The following is a 17566-nucleotide window of genomic DNA, read 5'->3' on the forward strand; positions in this document are numbered from 1 at the left end:
TTCGGGTTTAAGTTTCGTTCGAGTTGAAGCGCAACTGCGTTGAGCCGGAATGGGCCAAATACATAAAGAGACCGCAGCTGTCCCCAACTGGTTCGATCTGTCGAGTGTCTCTCAATGAGAGGAACCCATAAGAACAAGAATATTTGGCTGACCGTAGTTCGAGGATTCGCCGTCGTTGTCGGGGTAATCGGCGGAAAGCAAAGCGGGCGAGGAAGGCGATCCCAAGAGAGAAAAGAAGGCGTGACGAGAGACATGGGATTCCTCTTCCGGGTGAGGTTGGCGTCCTTCTTTGCGGGCGCCGCCTCGGCGTCCGTTGCTGGTTTCTGTCTCCTTGACAAAGATTATATGCTCGCCCACGACGCCATCGCCCAGCAGGTTCTCCTTTCTTGTCTTCGCACCTTATTCAGATCTTTTGCTCGCGCGTACTCTATGAGGTGATAGATTGATAGAGCGAAAATCCTGTGTTTCTATATCTCCACTAAGACCTCTGTGAATGCTATAAATCGTGTTTTAACATCCCATTACCTATCGATCCATCAATCACGAAGAATGGTTGACTCCAAAGCAGGATTAGTTTGGAAGGCCTTGGAGAGCTTAATGTGATAGAGAAATCGGTTGGCTGACTTTTAATGTGATTCCTTCTGTATCAGCGTAGGTTAGGACTCATAGTTTGTGCCTGAGTTAATAATTGAAAAGGAGAACCTAAATGTTTAAGATGTGAAACCTTGCCAAAGGCAAGGTTGTATCACTTTGGCAAGATGTCCACCTCACATGTTATACGGCATTGAAAACGAGTTGGTGCTTGATAATTCGTATTTAATATAGTTTAGCAACGGTTATATGGGTAGATGTTGGGAGTTGCAACGCAATTGCATTGTGATTATGTGCATTTATGTTCTGGTTCTTCTCATGTCTTCTTGAGATGATTCACATAGTGAAATTTGTTTCCATGAGCCCCATATTAGATGTTTCAAGGTTTAAATACTTGTCTTTTCACAATTTGTTGGGCTGGCATAGGACAATACACCAGGTGGTATGTCAACGTATAACACTAAACATCATTAAAAAAAATAAAAAAATGTATATCAAATGGTAGTGAGCTATGTGGTTTACTATTGATCTTTGGTCAGATTGATAAATAAATATCTGCAAGAATCGTTTAAGATGATATGAATATGTGCTTAGGAGATCTATGAATGAGGTAGTTAGAAAATATATAATGATTACCGTTAGTGGCATGAGGAGAGGTAAAGGATGACCTAAAAAGACCTTAATAAAAACTATAAATAAATATTTAAATACTCTTAACTTAACTAAACATATGATTATTTTACATATCTCAATGATGGCAAAAGATCCATATAGTCATCCCCAAATAATTAGAACTTACAATTTAATTGTTGTTGTTGTATGTATGTATTAGTTCAACTAATATTTAATACCTTGGTCTGATACCAAGGTACCTTAGTAATCGACAATAATTGATCTTCCCTAATCTCGTATAAGATATTTTTGCTTAAATACTCTAAATTGGCCGAAGTACTTAATTTTCATGCCTGCTTTAGGATCTGCATCCCATTTGTGGATCAGTCCAATAAATACAAGCCAAATTGTGCTGAACTGGTCGAGATTAAAAACCTTGGTATCGTGGACCAGTATTAGAAAAATGGTAATGCAAAGTAAACACAAACTACATGCTCAAATATGTTATTATGCTTATGTGACTGCATATATGGTTGCATATATTGAGACCATCAGATTTTATGCAATGTGGCCACATGATGACATGCATTTGTGTGGTAATTAATAAAGATAAGTGGGAACTTTTGCATTATGCTTGAACGAGAGGTAAATATCTAAAGATCTTCGCAAAAAGCTCTGTACGCTTTGATTTAACCAGTCTCTTTTTATGTTCAGAATCTGAAGCTAAGGATGTGAAAAAGAGAAGAGGAGAGATCATATGCTTGCTCCTTATAAGAACCCTATGCTTTTGCATCACATTCTCCTATTCCCTGACAAAAAAAAAAAAACCAAACTGGAGTACTGAGCAGTGGAAGTGCATGTCTCTAGGAATGGGAAATTCATGACATCAAGTGATTTATTATTTTCCGCTTCATCTTCAAAACCATGTTATAGTGTGTTGCTATGAAGATCATGCTAGCTATGTTTAGCATATTCTTGATATGTTAATAACTTAAAATTGACCTTTGTGATGTCAATTTTGCTTTTGATATTCCGACCTAAGAAAGGGGTACTCTGATATGCTAGAAATGCTTAAATTCTTAGTGTTTTTTTTAACATAGATTCTATTTATTCATTTACTTTTCAATTGCAGACTAATAATTTCAGTAACTACAAAAGAAAACTGCTGCTTTTGCAATGGCTATTGGTCTATTTAGTTCATTCTCGAACTTGCCTGTTATATGATAGTTTATATTTATTCATAATGATGAATAGATGCTTGTTTTCCCAGGTGAAAGGCATCTATGAAAAATTTGATGAATGCTATGAAGGCCCTTCACAGGCATGTCATAGCTTTGGAAAATCAGAAGGAAATGGAAACTGCAAAACCTGCAGAGGCATCCGATTAGATAGAGATGTTTGTTGCTTCTAAGCAGCCACTTTGCTTCCTCCCTGATGTTTGTTCTGATCACTGCACGAGGTTTGTTCTAATCACTTCACTGCCAGTTAAGGATGCTTGCAACATTTTATTTGAGTTGGATTCAGAAAAAAAGGGTAAGAAACTTCATCATGCACTTTGCAATGTTTTTTCCAGTGTTTGTTGACTCTGCCATCATGGCTCTCTTGTGTATAAGCTGTGGCCAAATTGACTGATCGTTCAAGGTTGCTCACCATAGTTAACCCAAAAAATGAATCTATTCAACAGGTGAATACTTGTGCCTAATAACTTATTACTATCCAATCAGATACAGTGTTAAATCCGATGTAGTTTTTCTAGGTGTATCTACTTACACCATTCATTGTCTTCATCGGATGAACATATGTAACATGTTTAAACAATCCATTGCTTTTCATTGTAGTATTCCATCATTTTGCATATAACTTTCCTCTGATTGGGCTTCTATTTCCAGTTTTTTTCTGCAGAGAGCCCCTCAATTTGCAGAAAGTAAATCTTATCTATTTGCCAAATGCACTGGACCGGTCTGGCTGCTGAAGCGGTCCAGCGTTATTCGGGTTGAGCAAACGAAGCAACGGGTTCAATCAATCCCCTTCCTACGCCATAAAATGCTGCACTCCTTCTGCTTTGGATGCTTTAATTCCCTTTTCAGTTTTCTTTCTCCAGGAACTGTTTCTCCGCAATAATCTCTTTGAAGGCTGATGCAGCAGCATATATATATATATACCCTTCCTTTTTCCCTGTTGAATGAAGACGGTGGATCCTGTTTCAACCCCTATTGCATTTCGACGCTTTCGAGATTTCCTCTCTTTCAAGCCGGTCGGTTCCACCACCACAATCTTTGTAAGAGTCATCGAAGCCACCAAGCCTTGCAGACCTCACCTCTCGGTAAAGGCTTTCCCCCCGCAAACCCTGTATAACTGGATTAGTCACTCCTTTCTTTCATCTTTGGCTAATTATCATTATTTTGCTCACTGCAAGAGGGTCCCTTTTTTCTGAATAAAATAATCCACGCCCATTTGGGTGGAGTCGTAGAGGTGCTGATAAACTCACACCACCGCATCTCTAGGGTGCTTAAAGTTGAATCGAGAAAATGAGTTGGCCCTCTTCACTCCCAAGTATTACATAAGAGGGAAGCTGAGAGCTTCTTCAATATAATGTAATGGAGTGTGCAATATTATAGACGAATAAATAAAAATCTTATGTTAAAGATAGTTTGACTAAAGTCAACGATGCGTAGTGAAGCATTCAACTCAAATAAATAGTATTTTACATTTGGACCTCCCTTGTGTGTTTGTTTTTTTCGCTTACTTTGTTTTCAGTATTTTTATCAATTTCATGTGTATTATTATCTAAAGATACATCATGAAGCATTATAAAGGTTTATTCTGGTCCATCTTTTTATATCTTAGGTAAAATAATTTAAAGACTCTCTAAAAAGCTACCTTCTTTTTAGTAATTATGATAATCATTTTTTTATAATATCTCTAATGTTCTCTCAAGCTTTAATATCATATCATGGTAACTAATATACACCTAGTATAGTATGTGTTGAATTATGATGAGGTCAGAAAAATTTTCCTCTTTCCTAAAGTGTAAATCCAATAAAATAGTGCACACCGTAAACATTACCAATATCTCCATCTATTTCTCAAATTGTAATAAAATATACTTTGTGCAAAGGATAAAAGGATGAATAATAAAATTAGAAGAATATTATAAATAAATAAATAAAACCCAACCAATGTAGCTTCCAAAACAAACGTATTTAATTACATGTAAAAAGAGTTAAACTTCTTTCTCTCACTTATTTCCAAATGTTCATCCCAATGAATATGAATATGAATATGAAGAGACAATTGAAGGCCAAGCATCATACTGATCATCCAATCCACATGGTTTGATCAATTCCTTGTAAAGATATAATATATTGAACTACTCGGGCACACGTTTCAAGCAAAGGTTGAAAGAAGAAAATGTTCGCTCATATGAAATCATCTCTGCATTTGTTGACAGTTCAACTGTTTGAGTGAAAGTTAGTAATCGTGCATCGTAATAGAAGAAAAAGGTAAATGATTAATGAATCTTCGTCATCTACTTTTAATTGTATTATTAGCTTCTATTATCGTACGATTGATTATATGTATATAATAATATTATTAACACTACACTCAAAATTATTTGTACATGCACACCCAAAAAGATAATAATATATGGTGGATATGACCACAAAATTAATGTCAGACAACCAAATCACCCCAACATAATTTAGGATGTGAAGATAATTAATGTCAGACCACAAAACTAAGTGTCGTGGATAATGACATGTTTGTCCAAACAAAAACAACGTGTCTTGGATAATTTTCAGTGGGAAAACGATTTAAGGGTGGGTTTTTCTTAGTAAATTGCCCTTTAATTTGTCGACAAACCCTAAAAAGAACTCCTACCGATTGATAGCTTACCCGAGTCTTTTATCTGCGCGGTGATGCGAGGCAACGACGATGGTCTCGGCTCTCTCGGGAGTATTATAATACGCTGATTTCGCTGCCGTTTTGACCAACCAACCCTCGTCGGAATCGAAGCGAGTGGCCGATTTGCTGCCGCCACCGCCTCGGTCTCCGGTGAATACATCGACGGCGGAGGGGCGCGCGCGGTGATGGTGTTCGTTTGGCTCACCGCCTTCTTCCTCGTCGTGGTCCTCATCGCCCTCGTCATCTATCAGGTATCTCTCCATTTATTGCCCCGGCGATTAGCCCCACTGACCTCCTTTCTGACCTTTGGAAGAAGAGAAAAAAAAGCCGATCTGACGCGATAGATCCGAATCCTTCAATTTATCTCTCAGATCGATTTCTCGAAAAGTAATCTTTAGTTCGTCGTCGCTTCGATGCCAGCCAAATTTGAGTCAATTTGGAATCGAATGATTGTCCTTAAAGTAACAAGGTCAGTTATATGTCCTGGGTTTAGTCACGATGTTATTTGGGTCAATTTGATTTCGACTTAGTTGGGTTTTTCAGAATTAGTGGGTTTTCTTACGAGAAGAATCAGTTGGCTCAGTTTTTCTATGACCTCCCAATAGAATTATTGAGAGCCAGATCTTTGGTATCTACTATTTAGTTTGGGGTGTAAGATATAAAATTCCTAAATGTTAATGCTGGTTGTCCGGTGATTATATGGACTGCTTGCAAAAGGATTCTGTTTTCTTGAATCCAAATGAAATTCTTGAAATAGTTTCGTTTTATGGAGCCCTACGTCTATTGTTACCTAGTGACATATGCTAGCAACAAATAAGTATTTTATGCTGGATAATGTGTGTGTGTGTGTGTGTGTGTGAGAGAGAGAGAGAGAGAGAGAGAGAGAGAGAGTTTCAGTTATTTGACAATTTTATGAAACATCTGTGGAGTATCCTGTCATGGACTTGGTTGATGTTGCCTTGGTCATGTGACACCTTTACATATGTCTGTAAAGGGTCAATTTCCTTGTAATCTCAACGGTTCCCTAAGAACTTACAAGAGAGAAAAGAGGTTAGTGAACGATCAAATGCACGGGAAAACAATCATCATTGCTCTAGATCTCACAAGCAGATAGATATTAAAGCGAATACTTTATAGGTTATGCAAAGTTACAAAGATCACATCACAAGCTTTGAGCATAGTGTAAAAAAGAGTCCAAGGCAGCCCGTCGCTCACAAAAGTCCCCGTGCATAAGTGTCCTTAATGACATCTTTGTGGAACCAAGCAACAAACCCTCCCTAGACACAACCGAGGAGCCTCATCGAACCATATGCCATCTTAGGTTCCCGAGGATGGTTGACATATTTGCCCACTCTCTGCATATGAAAAACCTCACAATTTGTGGGCTGAATGCTCCGCTTTGGATAGTTTTGCTTTCACATGATGTTCACACACAAGTTACACTTACAAGCAAAGAGGATCATAAAACTCAACCAAAATAGGATTCCCAAGCCTATTGCAAGACCCTTACATGTTGTCTAAGGCATGAACAAAATCAAAAAGCACAAACATTGCATCAAACATCTTCATTACAAACAATCCTTGATAATTGTGACAACTACTTTATATCTTTTCCTTGTGGAAGTTAATAACTTTTGTCGCTTTTAACAACATCCATAATATTAGTTACTCATCTCCTCCAACTATCTTATTATTATAAGATTTGGATCTGATAGTCCTCAGCTATTAGGGTCTACCTTTACCTTCTCCTAAGCCTCATATCGATGCCCATTGTCATCGTTCCCTATCAGTGTCATTTCCTTGATGGAGGATTCCTTGGATATGGTGGTTTTGGATGATTTTTGCCTTGAATGTGATTAACCGAAACTATGAGGCATGGACACAGATTTCTGATACTGATATGACAATATAAATACATTGATACATCAAAACATGGAAAACCAATGTAAGATACCCCATGGACACAACATATGAAGTTATTATATGACAAAACTTGATGTTTCTTTTGTAGTGTTGGAACATGCAGTTAGATGTCAGAAGTAATGAACTAGCAACCTAAACAATTCTTTGTGAAAAATTATATTTGGTAAGATAGTAACTGATGATGGATTTGATCATGATCTGATACCTTATACAACTTAGAAATAACTTATCTAGTACATACCTATTCATCATTTATCTTGAAACTTTGACACTTAAAGGAAAACAAATATTTTCCAAGGATGATCCACAAAGTGTATCCAAAGTATCATAAAATTTTATAATTATTAAGCATTTTAAAAATTAATTAAAATATTGAGTACTTACAATGAAGTGTACAATGCATATCCAGGAAGTATCCAACGTATATTTCTGTCATGCAAGTGTCACAACTAGTATGAATTGTCCATATTTACAAGACCAAAATGCTGCTTTAAGTTACAAGGATAATCTTTTATCATGCACACCAGAATTCTTAGGATTAGCATGCTGATTGCAAATGTATTCTTCTTAAATCGGTTAATTATGATAATGATGATGATCATATGTGACACTAAAATTGATGGGGCTCACAGAGCCAAATATTTTTCCCAAAATTGTTTAGTAGAAAAGTGATTTGATCTTTTAAAAAAAAAACTGTAATTTGTTACTTCATCCATCTTCTTTTAGCTCTTAACATCACTATGGGCTTCTCCAAGCACACTTCCATATTCGCAAGAGCCACAATTAATTTCATAGTGTTGCATAGGTTGAAATAATAGCAAGCATCTGATTCAGCCATTTAAGTTCAGTCCAGATTTCACAAAAATCTTGTGCTTGTCCTTATGTGACTTTGTTTTTGTCATTGTCTGCTTCATTTGCAATTGTGATCACAGGAAATTAGGATGGATCCCAGTAGTGTAAGCTATTGAGATTAGTTTCTGTATAATATTGTGCTTCATTACGATTAACTTAACAGGTGCTAGTTTGTTGGTAACTTATTACTGCTGAGATTAAGTTTCAAAGCATAAGAATAATTATAATTTTCATATAACATTCTGTATCATTTTATTTTTTGAAACATCAGTTGTGAACTGGACATTGATGATCCCTACCTTTAATAAGGTGGCTTTTGCCTGTCCATGTAGTAGTTAGCTTCTATAAAATATTCCAGTTGTGTTCGATAACTTGGTATGCTTTGCTTACCTTTTGATACCACACCGAATCACTTTTTTGCTGAATAATTATGTATTTTATATTGTGTTTTGCAGCTCATGTGCCTTGCAGACCTAGAGTTTGATTATATCAATCCATATGATTCAGCTTCACGGATAAATAAAGTGATATATCCAGAGTTTGCCTTACAAGGAGCCTTGTGCTTACTCTTTCTCTTATCTGGAAATTGGTTGATGTTCTTGCTTTGTGTTCCAAATCTTTACTACAATGTGAGACTGTAAGTTGCTCTCATACTTTTTTTATACATATAATATGTCATTGCATGAAAGATAAATAAAAAAATATTCCTAACTTATTGTTAACCATGTCATATGATCCTTAAATATCTTATAGTGTAAGTGTAATATTGAAAAGATGGCTGAAAGCCCTCTTTATGTGGTATGTGGTTGTACTGTACATTGTTCGAACAATGTAATCGCTGTGCACCAATGCCGTTCCTTTCCGTGCTTGTACAGATTATTTTAATAGATAGTATCCAGATATAGATGTTGACTAAAGGCGATGGCTTTTTCTCAATGGACTACAACCATGCAGAGCAAATTAAATAGGAGATCATCATCAAAGCCTTGTTCTATATACGTCTGTCATAGAGCATAACTCCAAGTCAAGAAGGATCCAGAGATTTAGAACTGTTCAGGCATCAACTTGTCAAGACCTTATGTGAAATAACCAATATTAGAGACGAGACAGATGTGTCACTAAACCTAAATAATAGTTTAGTGGTAAAATTTTTTTAAGTTATTGGATTTTATATAACATAGTTAGATTCCTTGTCAGTCTGAATGGTTGGATAAATATTTGAATCTTACCAGTAAAACACTCTTGGCACCAGCATGTAACTTGACTAAAAAATGATGAAATGTCCACGTTCATGCATCTCAACAAGCAATATATCCTTTTCAATTCGGAACAAGCTGTATATCTTACTTTTATGCAATTTTGAATCAAAACTATCTTTTCCACCTATATTATTTTTAAATAAATGAACTATAAAAGTGATGAAGATCTAATCATTATTGTTCAAAGCTGCTGCATGTATCATGTGGATTAAAAAGATTTGGAATCACTGACTGATTTGTGATCCATTTTACAGGTATCAGCGACGGCAACATCTGATAGATGTAACTGAGATATTTAATCAGCTCAATAGAGAAAAGAAACGGCGCCTTTTCAAGCTCGTCACTCTTGTTATCCTTCTGTTCTTGACTTTGTTTTGGTAAAAATGAAATATGTTGTTCAAATAAGATCCTGACTAGTGCAAAATAGGCTAACTGTTGCTTTCTTGCGTAAAATTGTGTAGGATGATCTGGAGCATATTGGAGGATGATGAATAATCGGTGCTTACGTGATGATTATTTCCTCTGCAAGGGTGGTCGACTGTTAGGTATCATATTGGCCATTCATGCATATACCATGTGTCAGCATAAGGGAAGATTTTTTTTTTGGTTGTTGCTTTTGTAGTAGCCTTGATAAGCTAGCTTCTTTATCTCTTGTTCTATATGAAATTTGCTGGTGTTAAATAACTTTTGAAACCAGAAACAAGGACAAGCTTTCGATTGGTTTGTAAGCTCTTCTTTAGCAACTCTGATTTTATTTTCTTCATGGGAACTTATCTTTCCTATGGCCCATTGTGCTTTATGATCTCCGTCGTTAGAACGATGTAAAACTCACCATTTTCTTTCTGTAACTGAAAGATTCGGTCTCGCAGTAATTTACATTATGCTACAAAAGAAAATTTCTGGTAGATGCTTCTGAATTTTGGTGTTAGTTTGGTGTTGCCTACGACATCCAATGCAAATGCGGTGTCGATCGCAGCGAGGGAAAAGCTCATCGTCATCCATCTGAGAGCTTGCTTCGGCAACAAGTTTCAACAGTGTTTTTTCCTAATTTTATGATCGAAAATTGCCTCTGTTTTATACAATTGTGGGTGCAGCAACTTCTATGTTCTCTTTTTTACGTTTCGTTTCGTTTGGTATGCATACAAAATTATGAAATTAAACTGCATGGATTGAAAATTCGTACGTATATAAATTTATTCAGTACGTATGAATGTTGTTTTACAGAAAAAAAAAAAAGTTTGACAAATAAAAAGTTATCGAAAATGAAAAATTCAAGCAATCTCGACTTGAAATTGTAATAATATGGCAACAATAATACTATTTTCACCTGACCCAACAATGCGTTACCAAAGAAGTCGTACACATTGTTTAGTAGAAAACGAGATACCAAAAAAATCTTATAAGAAGTCGCACGATTTCAATTTCTTTTTGACTTAATAGTATGACACGAGCGAAATCTTAGATCGTTTCACGGAAATACATGACCAAAAGTGAAAAGTTGGTGTGATTTTGACGTATCATATTAAATAAAAAGCAAATTAATTCTAAGCACAACGACAATACCATCAACAACGTAGAATTTTGGTGAAAATTTAACAGAGAAGAACATATATTGTTTTGCTAGAAAAAACACCATAATAACAAAATGAAGTGAAAAATTAATGCTATTTTACTGCATAGTCTCAAAAAGGTAGAATTTCTCTTCAGCACAATAATACAACAATAGAGAAATAGTATAGATGTTATTTCGTAAAAATATATATATATATAACTACAAAAATTGCATTACAAGCACCTAGAAATAGTTAATTTGCTCATGAGTAGATAAATGAAAGTGCCCATGATGACGTCTCAGTCCACAAGTTTACCAACTAAAACCGATCAAGGTTCCACGTCAAAGACTACTTCCTTAGTAATCCATGATTATAAAGTAAGCATCAAAAGATAAAGAGCAAGCCAACGAAACGAAGTGACTAATTACGTATTGATGGCTTTCAACCGTGGTACGTGACTCACCTAAAATCTCCTTATGAATTATTTAATATATTTTATAATTTATATGATGAATTTAAAATAATTAGTAAAAAATATAAATTATTAAAAAATGATCATGTATCTCTCTCTCTCTAATAAATTTGATAAATTAAAAAATGTATGACAATTGCATATTAACATCTGGTGCTAAATCTAAAGAGTTAGACTCGTTCAAAAAAGAAAATATGTTATTACAATAAACATTAGAAAAATTTTAAATTAGAAATAAATCATTAAATATGATTCTTGCTAACAAAGATAATGTGCATACAAAGAAAGAAATCGACTTTGTGAATAGTAATACTCAACAAAAACAATAAAATTCATAAAAGGACCTACACTACATGTCCCCCTAAAAGATAAATATAATTTTTGTGAAAGATTTGCATAGTATACTTATACATATTCTTTTAAAAAATATAGTTCTCATAAATTAATTTGGGTTCATAAATAAATGATTTGATGCCAAAAGTCAAGAAAAATATATATAATCATGAAGATCCCAAAGTTAAATCGTTACTTAAAACAAACATATCATTTTTTGTAGGTATATCTCTAAATAAGAGCTAAGAGAAAAAGATGATATCTTGATATTGGATGCTCAAAGCATATGATTGGAGATCCAACACACTTTTCAAAGCTTACTAACTAAAATAACAAAAATAAAGCAAAGATTATTGGTATTGAAATTCTTGGTAACAAATCAAATCTTTTTGTTAGTAGATGGTTTAAAATATAACTTATTAAGTATTAGTCAATTATGTGATAAATGATATAAATTTAAATTTAAATCTCATACTTGTATCATAAAGATATAACATAATAATAAATCTATGATCGCTCTAAGGAGCAATAATGGTTGTACTATTAATCTTGATGATTGTCATGGCGAAACTTATTTTTTAATTTTAAACGATGATGCATGGATTTGGCATAAAAGAATATGGCATGTTAGTATGAAATCAATATCATAAATTGAAACTAAAGAACTTGTAACAGGAATATTTTTTTTTTTTAATTTCTATGAAGCTTAACGAGTTTTTAATAAAAGATTATTAGTCAATGATGAATCTATTTATGTTATCTTTTATGAATCTCTTTAACTAAGAAAATAATTTTGATGATGATTTTAGATTTGATAAATCGAATTTAAATAAGAATTCTTCTTTCCAAAATAACTTGGACACATCTATTCGATAGAAACCTTACCCGAGGAATGAAAATATATAGATGCACACCCCAAGGAGCTTATTATTAGAGATACATTAAAAGGTATTCAAACTCGTTTTTCTTTAAAAAAATTTATGTAAATATTATTTTTTTATCTTGAATTGAGCCTAAATGTATTGATGATGTTATTAAAAAAACATTTTACTTTTTAATCTCCTATGATTATTCTTTTTATTATTTACTAAATAGGAGATTTATCCAAATAAATCATGATCTTAATTTCTCAATATTCATTACTTGAGATTGAATCAAGATCTTTTATTATTTGATCTTCTATGATTCTATGATTCTTTATTTTTGCTATTTACTAAAGAGGAGATTTATCCAAATGAATCATAATCTTTCTTTTGATTTCTCGATATTCATATTTATTTATTTTATATGACTCGTTTATATTCATGACTTTAATACCCCATCATCAATTAACCTCTTTGAATTTATCTTTAATATTATTAACCGTGATGTTATGATATCAAAATAGTTTTATAATTGACAAATTGATGTAAAGGAAGAGAACGGTGGAATTTATCTTTAATATTAATAACCGTGATGTTATGATATCAAAATAGTTTTATAATTGACAAATTGATGTAAAGGAAGAGAAGTAGCACCATGATCCTTCTCTTTTTTTTATGATGACAAAATCTTTTTTATGATGCCAAAGGAGGAGAAAGAAGTAATAGTTTACACATTTCTTTTTTTTTTTTCTTATAACAAAGGAAGAGAAATAATGATAATTTATTATATTTATTCTAAGATGTATAACTATTTTGATGACATTAACTCATGATTATTACCATGAAAGTCATCATGATTTTTTAAAAAAAATTATTTTAACTTGAGTTCTTGCAACGAAAGTCACAATGAAACTCTGCATGGCTTTTTAGCACTATATTTTCATTTCCTTTCACAATTCAGAAACGTCGGATTTTTACATCAAAAATGTTGAATTATTGTATAATTGAAAGGCTCAATAATTTGAGGAATGCTTATAGATATGACACGTTACAATCATTAATTGCTGCCACAACTTGGGTGGTAGAGAAATTCTTCGAGCCAGTAGAACCAATAGATCATGTCATGATGCAATTAATGATGGTCAAATTGTATATTTCACATTCAATATCCAGCTTCTTGTCATAAGACCGGTCATCTGTTCTCTGTTACTCGTAACTGGAATTTGAATTCCCATATTTCTTTGAATTAGGATAGGATCGACGCTCTGAAAACATCGGATGCTGCAAATACCAAAGTTTGCATTAGAATTCCTTACCTGATTATTCCAGTTATTAAAATACACACATTAAATTACAGCTCTAGAATTCTGCAGTGGATGACTTGTTTGTTTGTAGGTTCCTATGTAGGAATGATATCTCTGTGTATTTATACAAATTAAATGGCTACTTGCAACGTGCAAAACCATCCTAGCAATTAAGTTATTTACTTGAAACTTGGAAGTTGTTTGAAAACAGACACACAGTTGTCCTACTTGCAGAAATGAGATTGCTGGGTGCAGTGATGAAGCCTATCATTATTTGTCAGAGTAATGATGCCAAGAAAATTCTAATTCTCTTCTGACCAAGAGCTTTCCGGAGTATATGACAGAGGTATGAAACATTTGAAGACACTTACATGTCGTTGTTAGTTCCTTCTACACTATGAGACAACCGAAGCCACAGGTATCTCCAGAGGGATACCGGGGGTAGGCTCCAACACTCGGACATTTGGTAGCTCCCTTGACAGCAATTCCTGCATGATTCTGGTGGATATCAGTAACATGTTCCAAAGAATATTGTTTCAGATTAATGATAGAAGTGCATCATGGGTATAACAAGAATTCCATTTTGCCAGATAGCTAGTTACAGACACCTGAAAAAGGTTGATGTTGGCTTAATCAGGATTATCTATCTAGGTCAACTCTTTTGATCCTTCCTCCCAACTACTGTAGTAATCATTTATTAAGCACAGGCAAATTTGCTATGCTCAATAAAGAGCACCATCTTCCAGAAAATTAAACTCTAAATAGAGTTAGCACAGATGGTTGAACCCAGACATCGTGGACTTCAAAGTTAGGTACCAGGTTTATCATGCATAAGCTTATTGCTATGATAAACCAAATCACGAGCCTACCAACAAGTATCAACAAAGGTCTTGTGTTATATAAAGAAACTACAGAACACTTAATACTCACTATTGGAGTTCTCATGTACAACAAAATTGAAGAGGTTGAAGGCCAAGTTTGCTTCCTGGAAGTTTAATCATCACTTGTTTGTTTCAAATTTTAGCACTGTGCTACCTGATCCCTAATGGTTAAGCATCGAGATATAGCATAATATGTGAATTTATTTAATTCCTTATGAATTGATAGCAGACTGGTACTACTCGAGGGTTCGAGACAGCTTTGATAGCAGTTTATTGCTTTACATATCTCAGATATTATTTTAAGCTTCCTTGAGGGAAAAAATGTTAGTTCAAGCAAAATTTTCCTAGAGACAAAACTAGATGTAAAAGCTCATGGCCTAGTTAAAATCTCATTTGTATGATTTATGTTTGTTATGGAGGTTTCTCGATGTCATATCTAGTTCTGTTCACAAAGGTGCAAACATACATTTGGCAATATAGTCTTGCATGCTTCGACTCCCAAGGTTTCAGTTTATTTACCTTGAAAGATTCTGTTGTACCCACATCATAGAGTATACTTGTGATAATTCCTTTAGTATCCAGATCACCATTTTTCATTGGAACAATGTACCTAAAAAAGAGAGACATAATTTTCTGCTAGTCAATATTGATGTATATGACAGTAAAAGAACAATTTCGGTTGTAGTAAGTTACTTGGCTTTCAACAACTTAGCAAGCTGCACTGCATCTTCTTGTCCTGAGACCAAAGTGAAAGCAGGAAGCATTTGTTTGATGACTGGTGTGATGACTATATCAGCCTGGTAATTTTGTAGAAAGGAATGGTTGTATACACAGTGCGGCTCATAGTATACAGTTAAATGACTTTGGCCAGATTCAACTATGTACCTGTCCACAAATTACAGGTAAAACACTCCTGCTAAAATGAAGTTTGAAAACCTAAAAATTTATAGGAAATTGTAAAAGAGTAGCAACCATCAGCCTAAGATATAATCTACTTGCCCGTTTTCCGGTCTCTGCCAAGGAGGCCCTAATATTGGACCTGCAGTTGCACAGACATTGACCATACCTCTATCTTTCACTTCCACATCAATGCTTTGACCAGGTTCTAAATATGTAACCTGTAAAAAAAAATTCAAATGCACTAGAATAAGCACAAAAAAAAAATTGCATGCAATGACAAGATGCTCACTCAGCCATAGATGAAGTTATCTATATGGTGCCACTGCTTTCATCTCCAGATCGTCTTTGTGGTGATTCACTTTGATAGCAATATATAATTCATTCAGGTTACACAAAGTATATAGGGCTTCGAAGTATTTTGAGAATGTGATGTTGAAGAATTCCAGGAGACCAACAGACAAGAATGATAACAGTGCTGAACTCAAAGTGGAGACTGATTGTTCAACAGAAAAAGCTAAAAAAATAGGTAATAAAGTTCAATCGTTAACCATCATAACGATAACTGTTCCTTATTTCATAAATCTAAATTATTCTAAACATATACTAATGCAATCCATCAGTTAGCATGAAACTGTTCAGACATTTCATACTACCCAAAAGCCATCGTGGATAGCCCCATTAATCTTCCAGAGACTTTAGAAGCTCTGCAACGGAATTAAGTAGAGCCAAGCAGCTTAATGCCACTTCAGTATGTGATGCACTGGGCCTCGTTAATGTAACACAGATCTAATAATTGGTCTGGATGGGACGTCCCATCCAGAAACTTAAACAAGGATTCAGATGATATTAGCCAAAATTTTAAACTCTATTGGCTATCGGCTTGGCAGACTTCACTGGCCTGTTCTTGCATCAACGTGCCCGACCAAAACAAATCATGAAAATTACAATCTTGGCTGTCGGGTATCATTCAGAATCAAGATCTCATTACTTTGCAAACTAGCAATCACTAACAACAAGAATGAAGTCCATCATCAGTAAGTCCAGAGACCCATGGTGAAAGTTACAACCGAGGCACATGTCAACAATTATGGAACCATGTCAGCTAATTTAATTCGTCCAAGAAAGGTCGAGAGACTTACATTCTTAAATAGCTTGCTCAGGATGGCCTCTGCATTAGGAGTGGAGATGACGGGCAAGCCAGGAAGCATCTTCGAGAGGGGTGTCAGGGTCTTGACATGGCAGTGGTCGTCCAGGCTCTGCGTGATCAGCAAGCAATCAAGGTCGGGAAGGTCCTGCAGCTGCCTCAGGAAATCAACTCGATCAACCCTAATCGTCATATCAACAATATTTGCTACGAGCAGAAGAAATCATCATCACCTTAAAGTTCTTCAGGATCTTCTTAGCTCCATCAAAAAGCCAAGGTTGACCGAAGTCCAAGTTGCCCACGAGAATCGGGTCCACCAAGATGTTGACCCCGCCCAAATCCCACAACCAGCTGTTGCCCTAAGCATAAAATGTACAGATAGCATCGCGTGAGGCAGGGACTGCCGAAGGGGACGACCTGACGTTTTGGTGTTGAGGACGACTTGCTGGTAGATCTTTTGGAGACGCATCAAAGGGGTGATGAGAGAGAGAGAGAGAGAGAGAGAGAGAGAGAGCACCTCCAGATACGTGAGTTTGATGGGTTTGGTACTTTGTGCGAGCGCGGCAGGGACTGCTGAAGAGGACGACCTGAGTCTTCCAGCGGAACAGAAATTACTTTTAGGCTTGAAACGGATGGACGGTTGGAGATGGGAAGGGGATGGAAGAGATGGAGAAGGGGAGAGGGAAGCTCCGTTGGTGGCGGCGGCCGTGGTGGGGTGACGTTGGAAGGAGGAAAACAAGCAGCGGAGGGTCAGGCTGGGGAGCGCCATGGCAGATTTGCGGAGGAAAGGGGATGGGGGCGGGGGCGGGGGCGGGTGCGGACTTGCAGCGTCCTTGTGCGGTTGAGTGGGTCCCTCACCCGCCGACGCGGCGACGTTGATGACCACGAAAAATTGGCCGGTAGTAACTAAAGGTGATTGAGGTGATGCTGCTGAGGACACTGTGCTTACTACTATTCAGCATCATCCATGGAT

At 35.6% G+C, this 17566-nt stretch overlaps 2 protein-coding genes and 1 pseudogene across 2 annotated transcripts; 2 read left to right on the forward strand and 1 right to left on the reverse strand.

Annotated features, from left to right (window-relative positions):
• The first annotated feature begins 32 nt into the window (after positions 1-32).
• LOC135622244 (uncharacterized) lies at positions 33-2770 on the forward strand (annotated as a pseudogene).
• Positions 2771-5026: 2256 nt separating this feature from the next.
• LOC135622245 (protein cornichon homolog 1-like) lies at positions 5027-9906 on the forward strand. Its single transcript, XM_065123908.1, has 4 exons — positions 5027-5360; positions 8340-8521; positions 9398-9520; positions 9605-9906. Exons 1-4 carry the CDS (start codon positions 5295-5297, stop codon positions 9636-9638), a joined length of 405 nt encoding a protein of 134 aa, XP_064979980.1. The 5' UTR covers positions 5027-5294; the 3' UTR covers positions 9639-9906.
• Positions 9907-13271: 3365 nt separating this feature from the next.
• Positions 13272-17528, reverse strand: LOC135622248 (uncharacterized). Its single transcript, XM_065123912.1, has 8 exons — positions 17111-17528; positions 16827-16952; positions 16589-16747; positions 15549-15667; positions 15243-15434; positions 15069-15159; positions 14040-14156; positions 13272-13645 (listed from the first exon to the last, which is right to left on the reverse strand). Exons 1-7 carry the CDS (start codon positions 17360-17362, stop codon positions 14064-14066), a joined length of 1032 nt encoding a protein of 343 aa, XP_064979984.1. The 5' UTR covers positions 17363-17528; the 3' UTR covers positions 13272-13645; positions 14040-14063.
• Between the last annotated feature and the right edge of the window lie 38 nt (positions 17529-17566).

Source organism: Musa acuminata, chromosome BXJ2-9 (assembly GCF_036884655.1).
Source record: "Musa acuminata AAA Group cultivar baxijiao chromosome BXJ2-9, Cavendish_Baxijiao_AAA, whole genome shotgun sequence".
NCBI classification, from domain to species: domain Eukaryota; kingdom Viridiplantae; phylum Streptophyta; class Magnoliopsida; order Zingiberales; family Musaceae; genus Musa; species Musa acuminata.